The 15,284-nt window shown below is 40.0% G+C and overlaps 1 protein-coding gene across 6 annotated transcripts in view; it reads left to right on the top strand.

Moving 5' to 3' along the window:
- PDZRN4 (PDZ domain containing ring finger 4) overlaps window positions 1-15,284 on the top strand; it is a 267,470-nt gene that overhangs the window by 182,598 nt on the left and 69,588 nt on the right. The window contains exon 1 of one of the 6 annotated variants that reach the window (XM_048302083.1): window positions 10,440-10,477. The exons of the other annotated variants lie outside the window; for them this stretch is intronic. Within the exon in view, the coding sequence (XP_048158040.1) occupies window positions 10,463-10,477 (15 nt within the window). The 5' untranslated portion in view covers window positions 10,440-10,462. Of the gene's footprint in view, window positions 1-10,439; window positions 10,478-15,284 lie in introns of those variants that run through there. 6 annotated transcript variants of the gene reach the window in all.

Below are 15,284 nucleotides of genomic sequence, written 5' to 3'. Positions count from 1 at the left end.
CCTGTCGCACCACGACCAGTTGTAGGGATGAAGCTTGTTCCATCTTCAGCTCCTGGCAGCTGACTGAAGGTTACAGCAGGCATTTGGCACCTTTCTTCTGATAATGGTCTATACGTCCTAGACAAAGAGCCTGAAAAGATGTCTGAGCTTTGGATGTGTTCTACACAGTGGTAATTTTACATGATTGGAAAAAGATGAGAGGAAGAGGAAAGGAACTCTGTGAATGATAGTTACTAAAAATATATAGCAGAGCTAACACAGGCATGCCTTAAAGGTTATATTTTTTATCATTATTGTAAATTGATTCTCTGCTACATTAGAACTGCTCTCCTAATCACAGTAAGATCATAAATGGGAACAAACTTAGTAATAACAACAGATATTATCAAAGTCTAGGAGACACTTTTGGAAACTGAGAGCTGATTCCTTAGTATTGACTATTCATAGATTCATAGAATCCTTTAGGTTGGAGAAGATCTTTAAGATCATTAAATCCAACTGTAAGCCTAACACTGCCAAGTCCCATCACTAAACCAAGTCTCTGAATGACATGTCTACACCTCTTTTAAACATCTCCAGGGATGGTGACTCCACCACTTTCCTCAGCAGCTTATTCCAACGTGCAATAACCTTTTCTGTGAAGACATTTTCCTAATATCCAATCTAAACCCCCCTGGTGCAAACTATCACTTGCTACTTGGATGAAGAGACCGACCCTCACCTCACTACAACCTCCTTTTAGGTAGTTGTAGAGAGCAAGGGGTCCCCCCTCAGCCTCTTTTCCTCCAGGCTAAACACCCCCAGCTCCCTCAATCACTCCACACAGCACTTGTGCTTCAGGCCCTTCACCAAGGCCTCCTTGCCCTTCTCTGGAAAAATTCCAGCACCTCAATGTCTTTCTTATAGTGAAGGGCCCAAAACTGATCACAGGATTTGATGTGCGGCCTCACCAGCGCTGAGGACAGGGGGGATGGTCACTGCCCTAAGTCCTGATGGCCACATTATTGCTGATACAGGCCAGGATGCCACTGGCGTTCTTGGTGACCTGGGCACAGAAAATGCATAGGTAAGTTCAACAGAAGCTAGGATAAATCTAATTTTAGTTACCATTGATGAAGACTCTTGCTCCATTAGTGCAAAACAGATTGAAGATTCAAGACGATGAGAGGGCTCATGAGAATTTGAGAGAAGAGATGACCAGAGGCATAAGAGATTCCAGTGAAAACAATCTATCTCAGTGTGTTAAATAGCTCCCATTTTCTTTATCGCACTAGTAAATTCCTAGTATTCTCTTCCTGTTTTAGCCTTTAACTTCTACAAATCTTTGTGTACTCTTCTTATTCAACAAGAAGACTTAGGAACCTTGCATGTGGTTCATAAAGCATCTGTAAGTAAATTACACAGGGTGTGTGATAGTACTACTCTAGTCTATTATCCTATTTACCCTAACCATGGTATCAAAGCATCCATCAGTCTAATAGAGTAACCTTGATCTGAGACAAGGAAGTACCAGGAAAAAAAAAATGTACAGGAAAGTTTTGTTTAAGATAATGTATAGTGCCAAGAACATGAAATTATGCTTCTAACTCTTCCCTTCCATACTCCTTAAAATAAAAAATAACTGCTGAAGATAAACAGAAAAATAGAATTTGATTTGTTTGGGAACAATTTATTATGCCTTGTGTTGTTACACCTCTTCTTGGGCTAGAGAAATTGTCTCGTGTTTTCATGGAAGGGTAGGTATATGTAAAATCAATTATGCAGGGATCAGCATCTTTTCAGGTTAACAATCAACTGCTGATTATCTGCTGATTCTTGCAAAACAGAAAATCTGTTCTTAAACAAACACTAATTACAGAATATCTGCAGAATCATTCCAAACTAGTTTAATTATACACAGGTTTTTATATCCTGCTTAAATCGCATTTTACACTGAAGAAAGGGCCAGACCAGTCCTCGTACTGGTCTGGATCTTTCTTCAGTGTAAAATGCAATTTTACACATAAGCTCTTTTTACTTCCTTACTTTGCTTTAGAGGTTAAACTGACTGGATTGTCCCAGATGCTTCCCTGTTGTGGTAGATAATTTTTTGAATGGCTCCTCAACCTCTGTTAATTATCATATTGGGATGAGCCTCCTGTACCACATCAAACAGATTGCATCTGTTACATCCAATAAAATTGGTGTGTGGTGGTTATTGATGGGGCCTCAACCATCCCAGTTTTATTGAGGCCACTTTTACACCTAGGTTACAAGTTAACAGTGCCATTATCTTTTCCCAGAATCCCTTTGCAGTTAGTATTGCCAGCAGCAGTAGAAATTACAGAGGGATTAAGCTCTGGCTCCATCCCCCAAAAGCTTTTCTCTGGAGGTACAGAATGGTATGTTGAACTGTGTTAAGCAGTGAAAGATTTAATGAAAAAAAGCCCCAAGTGCCTTCCTGCATCAGAGTCTGTGTCTGTCCCTTTCCAAACCTGTCAATACCATTTTCCATCTGTGCAAGCCTGTTGGGCTGCCTCAATACACACAAGGGCTTGGGCAGTTTTGTTGCTGTAGTTGTTTTTAAAAGCCCAACTCAGCATAAAGTTGGTTGGTGCAGTCAGTTTTGGAGGGAAATGAGGAGGTGGGGTAAAAGAAGGAGGGAATTACCCATCTCTCTGGAGTCTCTTTCACTGCAAATCATTCTTTCAGCTGTGGGAGAGGGTTGGTGCAGTGAGCTGAGCAAGGGGAGACAGATCCTGTGGATGAGGACAAAGAGCAACACTGGGCACAAAAGGGTGAGGGAGAGGAGAGGGGACACAGTGACTTGGCAGGTCACTCCTGTGGCACCCTGCTCTGTCTGATAAGGGTGGGTTTTACAGCGGGGATGCTGCTGCAGACACACCTCTGTGCGCACTGCAGAAGCACTGGGGTTTGGGAAAGGAATGATAAGGAACACAATGAATAACTAACAAAGCTCATTTGATGAATGCAGTCATTTGCATTACAGTGCCAAATAGCTTTGCTCCTGGTGGCTGAGTGTCATACCCAGCTACAAATATTAACAGTGTTTCAATGACATCTAAGGGTGACAGTAGACTGTATGGGGGGAAAGGTTGTTAGGAAGTTTGAAATTTTGCAGAAGAAAAGAAAGCTTAAAGAACAGTGAGCTGCCCATCCCTCTCTTTTATTTTGTTTAGAGAAGTTAATGGCAAGATTAAGTTTTAAAGGGTGTATACAAGTAAAGGAAAAATACAAGACAGAACTAACATCACGGTATATATCATGCCTTCCTATTTACATTTTGTGACTTCCTTCAAATGCCAAATAAAGTGCATGGTAGTTGATGGCTTCTCTGCATAGGTAATGCCTGTAAATGCAGCATCTACACATCAACAGACCAATCCTCGTGGCATTCTTGAAGATGCAGTACAAAAAGCCCCAATCAGAGATTTTCTTGTGTCTGGTTTTTGTCTTGTTTTCACTTTCACTCACATGCACACTCATAATATTTTCTAGTGAAATATAAGTGAATACACATTGTGCTATGTTTTATTCTTCAGGATTCATTCCCAAGGGAAAAAAAATCATTACTTCTAATGTCAGAGAGAGATCATACAGGTAAAGCATATTTCATTCTTTACCTACCACAAGTAAAGTGTATAAAAATCCATGACCCACAGACAAATGCAGGCTTCACCTTCCACTAAAGTTATGATCTACCACCAGATCCCTGATCTACAGAACATCTATGTTTGCAATGGAAAATAACCACAGAACACACAAGACTTGTAGAATATATATTAATCTTAGCTCCATTTACAATGCACAGTCTTGATCTTCAGATATAGAAGACAAGAATACCCTGAATTTATAAATAACCTTTGCCTTCTTTAGTGTCCTTTTCCCTTCCTAGTGTTTATTTCCCTGGTCATTTTCCTTGGACATTAAGTTTCCTGAATTTATGCGTATGGCACTTTTTATGTGTCTGTGGTTCGTATATGTTTATACGCTCTGTATTTCCACTAGCTGATAATAGCTGATGGCAGTACAAAAAATTATGTGGTAAGTGTCAGAAGATGGAAGGGTGGTAAATGTTAGCAAAGCACTGTTACAAGAGGTCCTTAATTTCTTATTCTGTTGGGAGTACTTTGTTGCTGGAATATTTCTGAAAAATTACAAATGGAAGTTGAGAGACAAAAGAACGACATTTGAAGAGAGCTATGAAGCATTGAGAGCCTTAGAGCTAAGAATTTTGGGGGTTTCACTATTCCTAGGAAAGCTGTTGATTGCAGACAGTTCCCAGCAGTGTGTAAGACAGGTTTGCAGAGTGTCATGAAGTGGCCAAAATTTGCATTAGCAAGTGCCTTATCAGATTGTGGGCAATCTACAGCAATGACCAATCCTTCACAGATTTCGGGATCAATACAATAATTTTCTGATTCTGGTTTTACAATTGTATGATCATGTTTTGTTATTGCTGCTATAAAAGTTAATTAATCATTTTCTCCTCTTCACTTGCAGTTGCAAATAAAGGTACAGAAGAGCAAGGGGGTTTGAGGTTTGGTGTTTTGGTTGTTTTGGGTTGGATTTTTTTCTGGTCATTGAGCATATAGTTTGTGGTTTGGATGTTCAGTTAATATGGGCAAAATAATATCTAAATACAGATTAAGTCAGTTTCAAAATTTGGTGAGTATTTGATTAGCCTGCAGAAATACTTAAAGGATATAGTTGCTGTAGAATTTCCATAGTTGGTAAAGGAAATTGGAAGCCTCTGTAAGGAAGCGGGATATGCTTCAAGCCGGTGTTCTGTAGTAATGTTATGTCTTCAGATTTTTAAAAGTGAATCTTGCATATATTTTCAGTTCAGTGAGTCTCCCAATCTCAGATGGGAGCACAGTAAGGAAATAATAACAAAGCAACCAGAAAAATCTGAATTAGCACAGTCCTTTAAGAAACATCTTTTCTTTGACATAGTCCAGTAAGAAGTTTGTTCATTAGTAGGAAGGATTTTGTTTAAAAACAGTTTTAAAAACTTCTGTTTCTAGAAGTAATGAAAGAAGCATCTTGACTGACAAAACATTTTCCCCACTGAGATACTGAGTTTCCAATCTGTTGGGGTGTCAAAGGGTCGTTGGCTGGAGTCCGAAAAGTCTGACTTCCAGCTGCCATTATTCACGTGAGCTGTTACATGTTGTATGCCTTCTTCATTTAAAAGCCTGTGATATGTATAGATTTATTTCCAATTAAATAAATACAATTATGCATGATTTCTGAAAGTATGTTCAGAGTAGAAAGTTTGCCCTCAATTGGAGAAAGTATTTATTTAAAGCATTAATAGCTAGATAGGATCTACTCATTTATCTGAAGAGGCTTAACCTCCTGGTGAGCTGGCTGGGGAGGAAATCCCAGTTGTACACTGGTTTGGTGCAATGGGGCTGTCTCCAAAATGTGAATGTGACTATAACAACATAAAAAAGCTGTGAGATCTGAACAGCACGTCACCACTTTCCTTCCATTGCTGTAACTTACAGGCTTTCGTGGGACTCTCCTAGAGTTTAAAATGCTAAGTGCATAGAAACAGTTTTTCATTGTGGAAATTTGTTCAGCAACAACTGGTTTACCATATTTTTGCAAACAGAACCTCATTCTTACAGTTTTCGAAGGTCCTCTACTACTGGAGGGTAATCCATTGTCACTACCTTCAGTTTTCATTCTCACCTCTGTGTCCTTTTGTAGTTTAGTCTACTGCCAGTGTAAAACCAAAATTGAGGCATTCTTGGTTATTAATATATTATGAATACAGTGCACCTCCAGCAGAGCTTAATCTCTTACACTGACTCCTAGTCATCTTTCAGAAGTATACAGAAAGTGAAAATGGGCCACTTGAAACATTTTAACCTGATTGGAAAAAAATCTCCTCTCCTTGTGCTTGCAGCTCCCTGGTTAAAATTGTGTAGACTGCTGAGCTGAATATGGAAGCACAAAGTGTTGTTCAGATGACCACCCGTCACTTTGTGCTTATTGATAGACCTCAGAGGAGAGTGCTACTGACAGATGAAAAGCAACACATGCTTCGCTTTAAATTTGGCATTGTCAAAATAGTGAAGTACTCTTGGAGCAAGCCCATTATTGCTAAGGATATCCAGCATGGCTCAGTGTGTAAAGCTTCATAATTTATGTGAAGGGGAAAACAGGAGAAGGAGGAAGAATAAATATGCAAGTAACTGAGAATTATAGGATTTAACATATATTTTTGAAAATGCAGCTTTACAGAGTTTGATTGCAAGGTTCACTCTATTACTAACTACACAGGTTAAAGCATACAAAGGAAGATCAAATTAGAAGCAATTTGCAATGATTTACATGGAAGCTGGAAATGCAAAAGGGGGTAAGGATGCAAAGGATATGGAGGCACAAATGAGGGTGCAAAAGTGTTTAGTGGCACTTAATCATTGAGTACTTTACCCTTTACAAAGCAGTTTGATAGGGCTCACTACCAATTGTAACAGTGACTTAACTATAGATTTGAGACAGTAATGTTCATACCAAAATTAATTCATACCCACACAGGTAAAATTACGTGTACACCTATTTCTCTGCATATAAAGGTACCTAATAAAAATTTCCCTCAGGTTCACTGAAATAGTCATATCAAATTCCTTTGCATTTCCCAACAGGCAAGGGTTGCACCTCGAGGAGCATGGAATTGTGTCTTGGGAGCGGTATTAGCCTAGACCTCATCATCAGCAACAATTTGAGTATCAGAAGCTGGAGGGTTCATGAGCTCTGAGAGGTGTCCCACTCTGAGGAAGGTGCTGGCCCAGCCTGCTGCAGTCCAGGAGAGCTCAAAGGGCCTCACTTAGGACCACTGTCTATATGGTTGCAAGATGATTGAATCTGGTCGTCAGTAAGTTTCCATTCTGGCCATAACCCAAGTCGGTAGCTACTGGGCTTTTTTCCCAAAGTGCAGTAAGATGGTACCATTCCACTTGGGCTACAATTCACAATGGTGCTACTCCACTTCGACTAGGATTCAAGTAAATGGTTTACCAAGGCTGCAAAGGATAATTGCTTATCCTTTGTTTCCCACTTTGATTGGGCAGCTGGTGTTTCTGATTGTTCCCACCTCTACCATGCAAGATCTCTTGGTATGATCAGAGAGTGCCCCACAGCTGGAACAGTCAAGGGATGCTTCACCACTCAGATGGTTTGGTCACATCTTATCAGGAGCTTCTGAGATGAGGTCTGAGGATGATCTACGGACGGGGGTAGGGGATGCACCACCACAATCCAAGAATACCCTCACAAGATTAAGAAGGATGGCTGGGAGTTGCTAGTAGGCATAATAAACTCCTCTCAGGTAAATCCATGAGACTGGGGTAGGTTAGGTGATCTCCTGAGGCCTGTTGTTCCATGACTTTACATCATGAGTGTGTGTGCTGTGCTTGTGCATATGTGTGAGGAAAGAGAAAAAGGAGGGATGATTATTTTTACTTCATAGGGAAGTTGCAAAACATCCCTCCATTCTCTGATCTCTTTCCGTATTGTGTGTATTCTAGAAGCAAAGGAAAAAATGGGCAATTAAAAGAAAATTATTGAATGCCATGTCTTCTTTTGGTATTCTATAAAGCAGCACAGGAGTGTGATAAGGAGAAGTGCAGCATAGCATCACTCGGAGGTAGAAAGGGATGTAAAGTAGTAAGTATATGGCTTCATTTATGTGATTATTTTTACTCAACCTGAGCATCAATTCTGATATGGGGACCAAACCCCAGGCAGCCCCATCCCATGGCTCACAGGACACCCTGTGATTTCCTATCCAGCTGCACTCAGCTGGGGCAGCAAGCTCCTCAGGCAGGGACCAATGCCTTGCCCTTGGTGTGTGGTAGCAGGGTGCTAGGCTGCCCTTTTTCCTGCTTGCCCAACAGCACCCACACACCATCTAGGGCAGGGAGTAAATATGTTAGCATCTACATGAGCTTGCAAAAGACAACTTCCTATGTTTCCTATCTGTAACTTCTCCAAGGGTACCTGGCCCTGTGTCAGGATGATGACCCTGCTCACTGAACCATGAGCAGCATGTTGTTGAAAAATCAGTTTGGAAGAAAGAGGGGTCTTGGTTAATCATTTTACAGTTGTCATAGTCCATCGTGGTCTGTATTAACTTGGGGATAGAATCGATTCTAAAGATTATATATTTAAGTAGGAATTTTCTCCCTTGTAGTGGACCTTACCCATGAACTTCCTGTGATCACTGTGCAGCTGTAAAATTCTATTATTTTTATGTAGCAGCTGACTGAGACTTCTCTTTAAACAAATGGGTCTTCTATTTGCAAAATATTTTATATATGGTAGTTTTGTCCCCACCTGATGGGTGTCATTTATTCCTTTGCACATAGGGGGTATGTTAATGCTGTGGTTTGAAGTGAAGACAATGGTCTAATTTCTTGTCTTGTTAGCCCACTGGAAATAATGGAAGACTATAGCATTGAATTGCCATTTAGCTACCATAGGCCTGTGTGTACATAGAGCATGGCATAGCAGAGTTAATTCATTTATTAACTCCTTAACAACATATATTTAATCAGTTTTCTGGTGCTTCAGACCTTGCAATCAATAAATGCCTTTTACTTTCTTGCCCTTAATTAGTGTATATATGTCGAGATTGGCTAATTTGTAAGCTGCAAATGGTACATGGTAGTGAATTCTTCACATCATTAAATGAGACAGTTGTGAATTTTTGTCAGGATATCCTTGTAAGATAAAATGAATCTCAGTGCTTGACATTAATCCAGTGGGGTGTCTTCGGTTTGGTTTTTTTTTGAGTTAAACCAGTGAGTGAATTATTAAGACTAAAACTGGCAAGGGACAAATGTCCTGTAATAAGACAGCATTCATGGGTATCATTGTAGCTTTGTTTCCCCATGTTTGTAATTAAAAACCTGCTGTATTGCTGCAGTCATCTATTCATACAGAATGCTCTGCACAGGTGTAGAGTTTCTTAGGGTTGTGCCCATGTTTGCATCAGAAACGGTGTCCACTGAGGTCTGAAAACTGGTTCCTCATATGGATTAGGCAAGAGCACTTGATGAAACCACATGTGAGCAGACGGATCTCTTACCAAGATCTAATTATGCAATTTTAGTCAGATCTGAAACAGATGCCCTTCTGCTTACCTATTGTTGAAGCCATTTGGTACCATTCTAATATTACACTGACACCAGGCAGGAAGGCCCCTTTTATTCCCTGCTGAATCCCATGCCTTGGGTGCTAATGTAATAACTTCACAGTCCCAGAAACCAAAGGCGTTTTTGCAGAACACACGTGTGCAAATCTCTCTACAAGGTGAGCTTGGTGCCGTGGGGAAGAAGATGCATTTATTTATGTCAATGGTATATGAGAGGGGAATTGACAAGCGGGAGCACCTTAATGGCTTCAAACTACCTGTTAATGATCATGGCACTGGTGCCTGTCTGGCAGCCTCAGTCTCCAATTAAGCATCTGCCCAAGCTGGAAGCAGGGCTCTTAATTGGAAAGAAACAGATTCAAAGCAGGTTGCATTTTCTGCCAAGACAGTTTTATCTGCGAGGCCATGCCTAAATCCATTGTATCCCCTTTCCCACCCCCACCTGGCTTTTTTCTCAGGCACAGCCCTAGAGCAGGACAGGTAGCACGGATGGATGCTCAGCACCTTGGGGAGGTTTGGTTCTCCCCTAACCTTTTGCTGACCTGGGGCCCAGTGATGGATGCTGTCCTAATTGCAGACCCTCGACAGCACGCATACATCCATTAAGATATATTGCCTAGTACACATTCAGGAGATCTGTTTGCAGCTATCTTTTACATAGAACTGATTGTTTAATTGCAGATTAAAGATTAATGCAAGTATAATGATTCCATGAGGACACTTCAGACAAAAGCATCCTGCATCAGGCAGCCTGCATCCATTTTTCAATTTGGCCATAAATTTGGCTGGGAATTAAATAGTAAGTAGCCGTGATTGCAACACTGGTCTCTGAAGGCACTCACGGGAATGAAAATAAATGAACAGGCTCTCACACAAAGCATGTTTCATTATGGTCATTAGTGGACAGATCCTCAGCAGGGACTCAAGGTAAAATTGTCTACAAGAAATGTTGGCACATGTCTGATGAAATTGAAGTAGTGAGGAAGTGAGTATGCAAACGTTCAAGTCACAAAGCCTACAGATGACAAACTTATTTTCCCTGAGCTGTGGGCATGAGCTGCAGGAGGTGCACATGTGGGGAGACCCTGGTATGCATTTCAGCATAGCTGTGTCTTCTTTTACAGAGTTTGAACATCTTGGGGGAAATGTTTGCAATGTTGTGAATGCATAATTGTGTATGTTGTTTATGTACCAAGAGTTACTACAATTCATTACCCTGCTGATTTTGATGAATTGTTAACATTTTACTTTCTCTTATGTTTTTCAGGTAAGGCCACTTTTATTTCCCTTAAAATGCCCAGCTGGCTGGTAAGTTGTTTATTTCTCCTCATTTCTCTTCCCTTGTGTTACATGCTGTGAACAGATTCATGGACTGTTTAGGTTGGAGAGGATGGCTAGAGACCACCAGCTACAACTCCCTCCCACAGAAGAGCCAGTTTTGTTCAGGTTGCTTAGGGCTTTCTGCAAGGGTTGAATCTGCACAGCCTCCCTATGGAACCTGTCCCAGTATTCCACCATCCTCATGGCAAAGGCTTTTACCTGATGTCTGACTGGGATTTCACTGGGTTTGACTCGTGCCCACTGAGGACAGCCTGGCTCTGTCCTCTCTGTACTGTTGGTGGCATCAGTAAAGTAACCCTTGGTCTTCTCACAGGGCTGGAACCTGTCTTCAGAGATTGGACTGACTTTCTGGCTTCTGGATGTAGAACAAAGCACTGAAGTTACAAATTATTTCAGCTCAGTTTGGTTAAAACAGCTTTTGTTGAAGTTTTGGTTAAACCAGCAAGATAGCCTGATGTCTTGCACAGCTTTTATAAGTCTTAGCAGAAGCCACTAATTTTAAGTGATAGAACTTCATATTCCTTCTGTGTTAATAGCATTTTCAGGATAATTTATGCTATTTTGAGACTAACTAGCAATCCTAAAGTTAAAATCGTTCTTCTGAAAAAGCAATATATTGCAAGAAAGTATTTCCTTCTTTTCCCAAGTAAATGAAAGAATCCACATGGGGTTTACTGAAATGTAACAAAGGGAATCCATTTGGGAATTACTGATGTGTGTTTGACTCAGTTTGACAGAGTTTCATCTAATTAAAATCAAAGTGCTGACATCTTCAAAGATGTTCAGTATTTGGGATTTTGTTTGTTTTCCATTAGCTGAAGAGTCAGAAACTTTTGTTTGAAAATAAGGTCCAGTTTCCTCCAGTGTTTAGAAGCTTTTTCACCTTTTGTTGCATCCTTGAAGTTGTTCATAATTCCATAAATCATTAAAGGAGCACTAATTATAGTCTTAAAAAAAGAGAGATGATTTAACATCGGTAGTAAATTACAGATGAGATGATGACATAAATAGTATTCTGATATAGCAAATTCCTCAATCTCGTTGTCAATGTGTTCCTCCTTATAGTTTATTTTTTGTTTGGTTTTGTTTGTTTATTTTGCTTATATACTAATATACAAACTCTTCTAGGTACATACTGTTGGTTATGCATTCATACAAAGAGAGTACCTCAGTTTCCTGATAAATCCTCCACGTTGTATAGCTGTCAACATGTTAACATACATTGATAATACTGATCTGTGCTTCCTTATGAATATGTCCCTCCTTGTATGTGTATGAGAAAGCAAATACTTTTGGGCAGTAGTGTCTGAGTGGCAGTGCAAACACCTTTGGTTTTTATGCATTCCCTGAGAATAGGGTAAAACCCAAAGTGTTTGTAGCAACTCACTATTATCTTACTATCTATAGCATCAAGAGGAAAGCATGCTTTATGCTCCTTTAACCTATTCCAGTTTTTGGAAGGGACCTCCTTAGCAAGCCCCTGCCTGCCTGCTCAGCCACTTGCCTTGTCATCAAACCTCCCACTCATCCTGCTCTTAGCAGACTGGTCTGCTTCTGCCTGCAGGATGCTCCACTGTAGAAATCCTCCCCTTTTAAGAGTCAAAAGGGCCACTCATCTTAAGCTGCATCTATTTAACCATCCCATACAGATGCACTTGGATACAGAAGTGATGATCATGACTAGGGTACGACAAGATAAGTTATTACTGCCCAGTGTTTCATCAAAACTCTTCAAAGATCAGGCAAGGAGGACTTCTATCAGCAAGAGAGGATGTCTGCAGCAGTGCTGGGGAAGGCTTCTGTTAATGGCTTTACTTGTCCTGGTGAAGGCTTGAACTCTTCTTTTATTTTGATATTCGCAGCAGCCTTAGTGTAGTTCTTTTCTTGGCACTGACAGTCACAATATTGACAGCTCCAGCTCTGAGTCTGCCTCTTGCATGAGCAATTGCAGAATAAGTAGTGAAAGTCACACTTGCCTAAATATTTGCTTGGATTACAGCATACATATTTATTCTGAGTTTAAAAATGCTTTATAGTTTGGGATGAATTATGTTACTTCTGTAAGGGCATAATCTTGAAGCATCTAGGAAGACTGTGAAATTAGGGCAGTTTCTGTGCCGGAGGTTTGTAAAATCTGTTGTCCTACTACAGTTCTTCTGTAACTGTAGAAGCATGTGTAGCAATGTGGGTGGTGATAAGGACTCCATCTCTGTAGTGGAATCCACACTGGCATTTATTTGTAGACTCAGAGGTATGTAGAATAAAGACAAATGTATCTTCCACTGAATAAACTGCTATGTGAGTTGAAAGAATGTGAAGCTTGCTCAGCCTGGGTTATGCTCTGGAGAAAAAAAAATAAACAGTAAAATGCGATTGGAAATACTCTGTTGAGTTTCTAAGCAACCAACATCACGACAGGGAAATCTGGAGTATTAGTCTTTTTCTTTTATGTTCTACACATTCCTTTTTCTATAGACAATGGCTCTGGTAAAATTTCAGGGACCACCCAGGTCTACCCCAAATTTGGTGGCATATTCTGTGAGTAAAATTCAGATTACCCTTTAGTAGAGCAAAGTAAAGCAGCAGGCAGAGAAAACTGATACATGAAGTAATACCATATGGTGTGAGCAATAGGGCCTAGATCCAGCAAAGTCTTTAGGATCTTGAGTATTTTTTAAACTTCACATTTTCTATTTCTTTTAGGCACTGGGAGCCTTTGAACCAGAATCTAAACATTTTCCTTCTGGGGAATGAAAAAGCGGTCTGTTTGCTAATTAAGCTACAATGAAGTACAGAAATTCCTTGTGAAATCAGAAAATATTAATAATGACATATAGGTCAGCAAAGTTAATTTCTCAGGTACTGTGACTTACCTTACCTGATCAATAAGATTTATTTATTTTTATTATTCAGTTGCCTTTGCTGAATTAGGACACTGTGATTTGTATTGCTAGATAATATAACTGCATTTTTCAAGGATTCTGTGTTTGTTAAAATTGCTGGAAGAAAATACTTTAAAAGAAACAAAAAAGCAATTTGTTACCATATTTGTCAATTATTTATGATAAGTTTTTTCAGAGGCATAGGTATTGTAGGGTAAACTTATTAGAAGTGTCTATTTTGTCAGCTGAGATAATAAAGCCTGAGGAAGTGCTTTTTTTACTTCAAAGGACCACCAGGTTTTTAAATATTGACTCTGGGCTTTTAGAGGGTGGCCTTACTGTAAATAGGTTAGTGCCATGCTTCTGGTAGTGAATTCAGAAAGAGGAAGAGAGAAAGAAGATTATTCACCCTAGGCATGTTTTATTTATCTACATGATTTATTATAAGGTTTTAATGAATTAGAGTTGTTAGTAATCTCTTTGTAATTGATCAATAATTCAAGTAGCATGGGGCACAGGCTCTTCCAGTAAATGTCCCTGCCTTTAAAGCAGTCACCTTGTATAGATGTGCAAATACAATTCTGATAAGGGATGTTTGCATGAAAGTGCTGGTGCTTCATGTACAGTGATGCTGCACTTGGCGATAACTCTGGTGATGCATACACACTGTGAGTTGTTAGCGCTGTGAGCAGGCAAAGGAAGGCATCTATCTTGTTTCATAGAGAATGTAAGACTTGCTGGACTAGTTTTAGAAATACCAGTCTCTCTTTCATCCTGTTATTTCTTCAAGAAGCTGGTTTGAATATCCAGGGTGAGCTTTCTGTAATTGGTAACGTATTTCTTTGTGCTGAGCCAAGAGTGAGATTTTAAAGAGAGACCCATCAATCACAGTCCAGCATTGCTTCAAGATAATTTACTTAGAATGGATTATTAAAGAAAGATTAAGGATGTGTTAAAATAGTTTATTTGATATTAATAGCACACCTGAAATATGTGTGGTCATTCCAAGGTGCTCCCATAGTCCACTTATATGAAGCAAATGAACTCTCTGTAGTGCATCCATTACGATTGAACATCTGGAGATACAGAGGTCATGGATGGAGTTCCTTGGTCAAGAGATGGTTTGTTAGCTTGGGAGAGGGGGATGGAGTTAGGACACAAAAGTGCATAAAAGGAAGTATGAAAAAGGAGTGCAACAGAAACATCTGCAGTTATTCTTATTCTTGCAATCAGTACGTGGAAGGGAAAATCATTATGAGAATATTGAAGAGAGAAATTGTAGCTTTTCAGCAGGAGACACAACATTAGCAGTCCTGCACTGTGTGGATTGTTCTGAGTGGAAGGGATTAAGAACAGCGTAATCCAACAAGGTACTTGCTTTGCTGTTGATCCCAAACAGGATGTTCTCTCAGCAGGAGCCTTCACAGTCTGCAGGAACCAAAGGAAATACTCCCTTTTCCTTTGGCAGCATCAGGAATATATTGATGAGTGAGTAACCATTGAATGGTAAAACTAGCTAGATTAGCTGTTCCAGGACACCCTGCCATGGTATCAATGTGTAAACACTTAAATTGATGGTTTTCACTATCTAGAAACTGGTTTCTGTGATATTTTTCCCAGACATGTTTCTCCTTGACTGCTCTAAATCAAATCCTCAGGGCACAGGAAGGAGAACATGACTCCAGTCTGGCATCAGTGCTGCTCGGGGGCTGCTGAGAGTGAACTCCCTCCTCATACACAAGTTTCCTGTGACCTCTGAGTCCACTTAATTCCCCTGGTGGTGCATGTGATCTGAGAGAAAGAGATGCAGAAGGCGGGTTACTAGCTCCAGGAATGCCATCATGAAACTTCTGTCAGTTTTTAATTTATGATGTGCTGTGTGTAATCAAAAC

Source organism: Corvus hawaiiensis, chromosome 4 (genome assembly GCF_020740725.1).
Source record: "Corvus hawaiiensis isolate bCorHaw1 chromosome 4, bCorHaw1.pri.cur, whole genome shotgun sequence".
NCBI lineage: Eukaryota > Metazoa > Chordata > Aves > Passeriformes > Corvidae > Corvus > Corvus hawaiiensis.
This window is presented reverse-complemented; position numbering and strand designations above follow the sequence as displayed.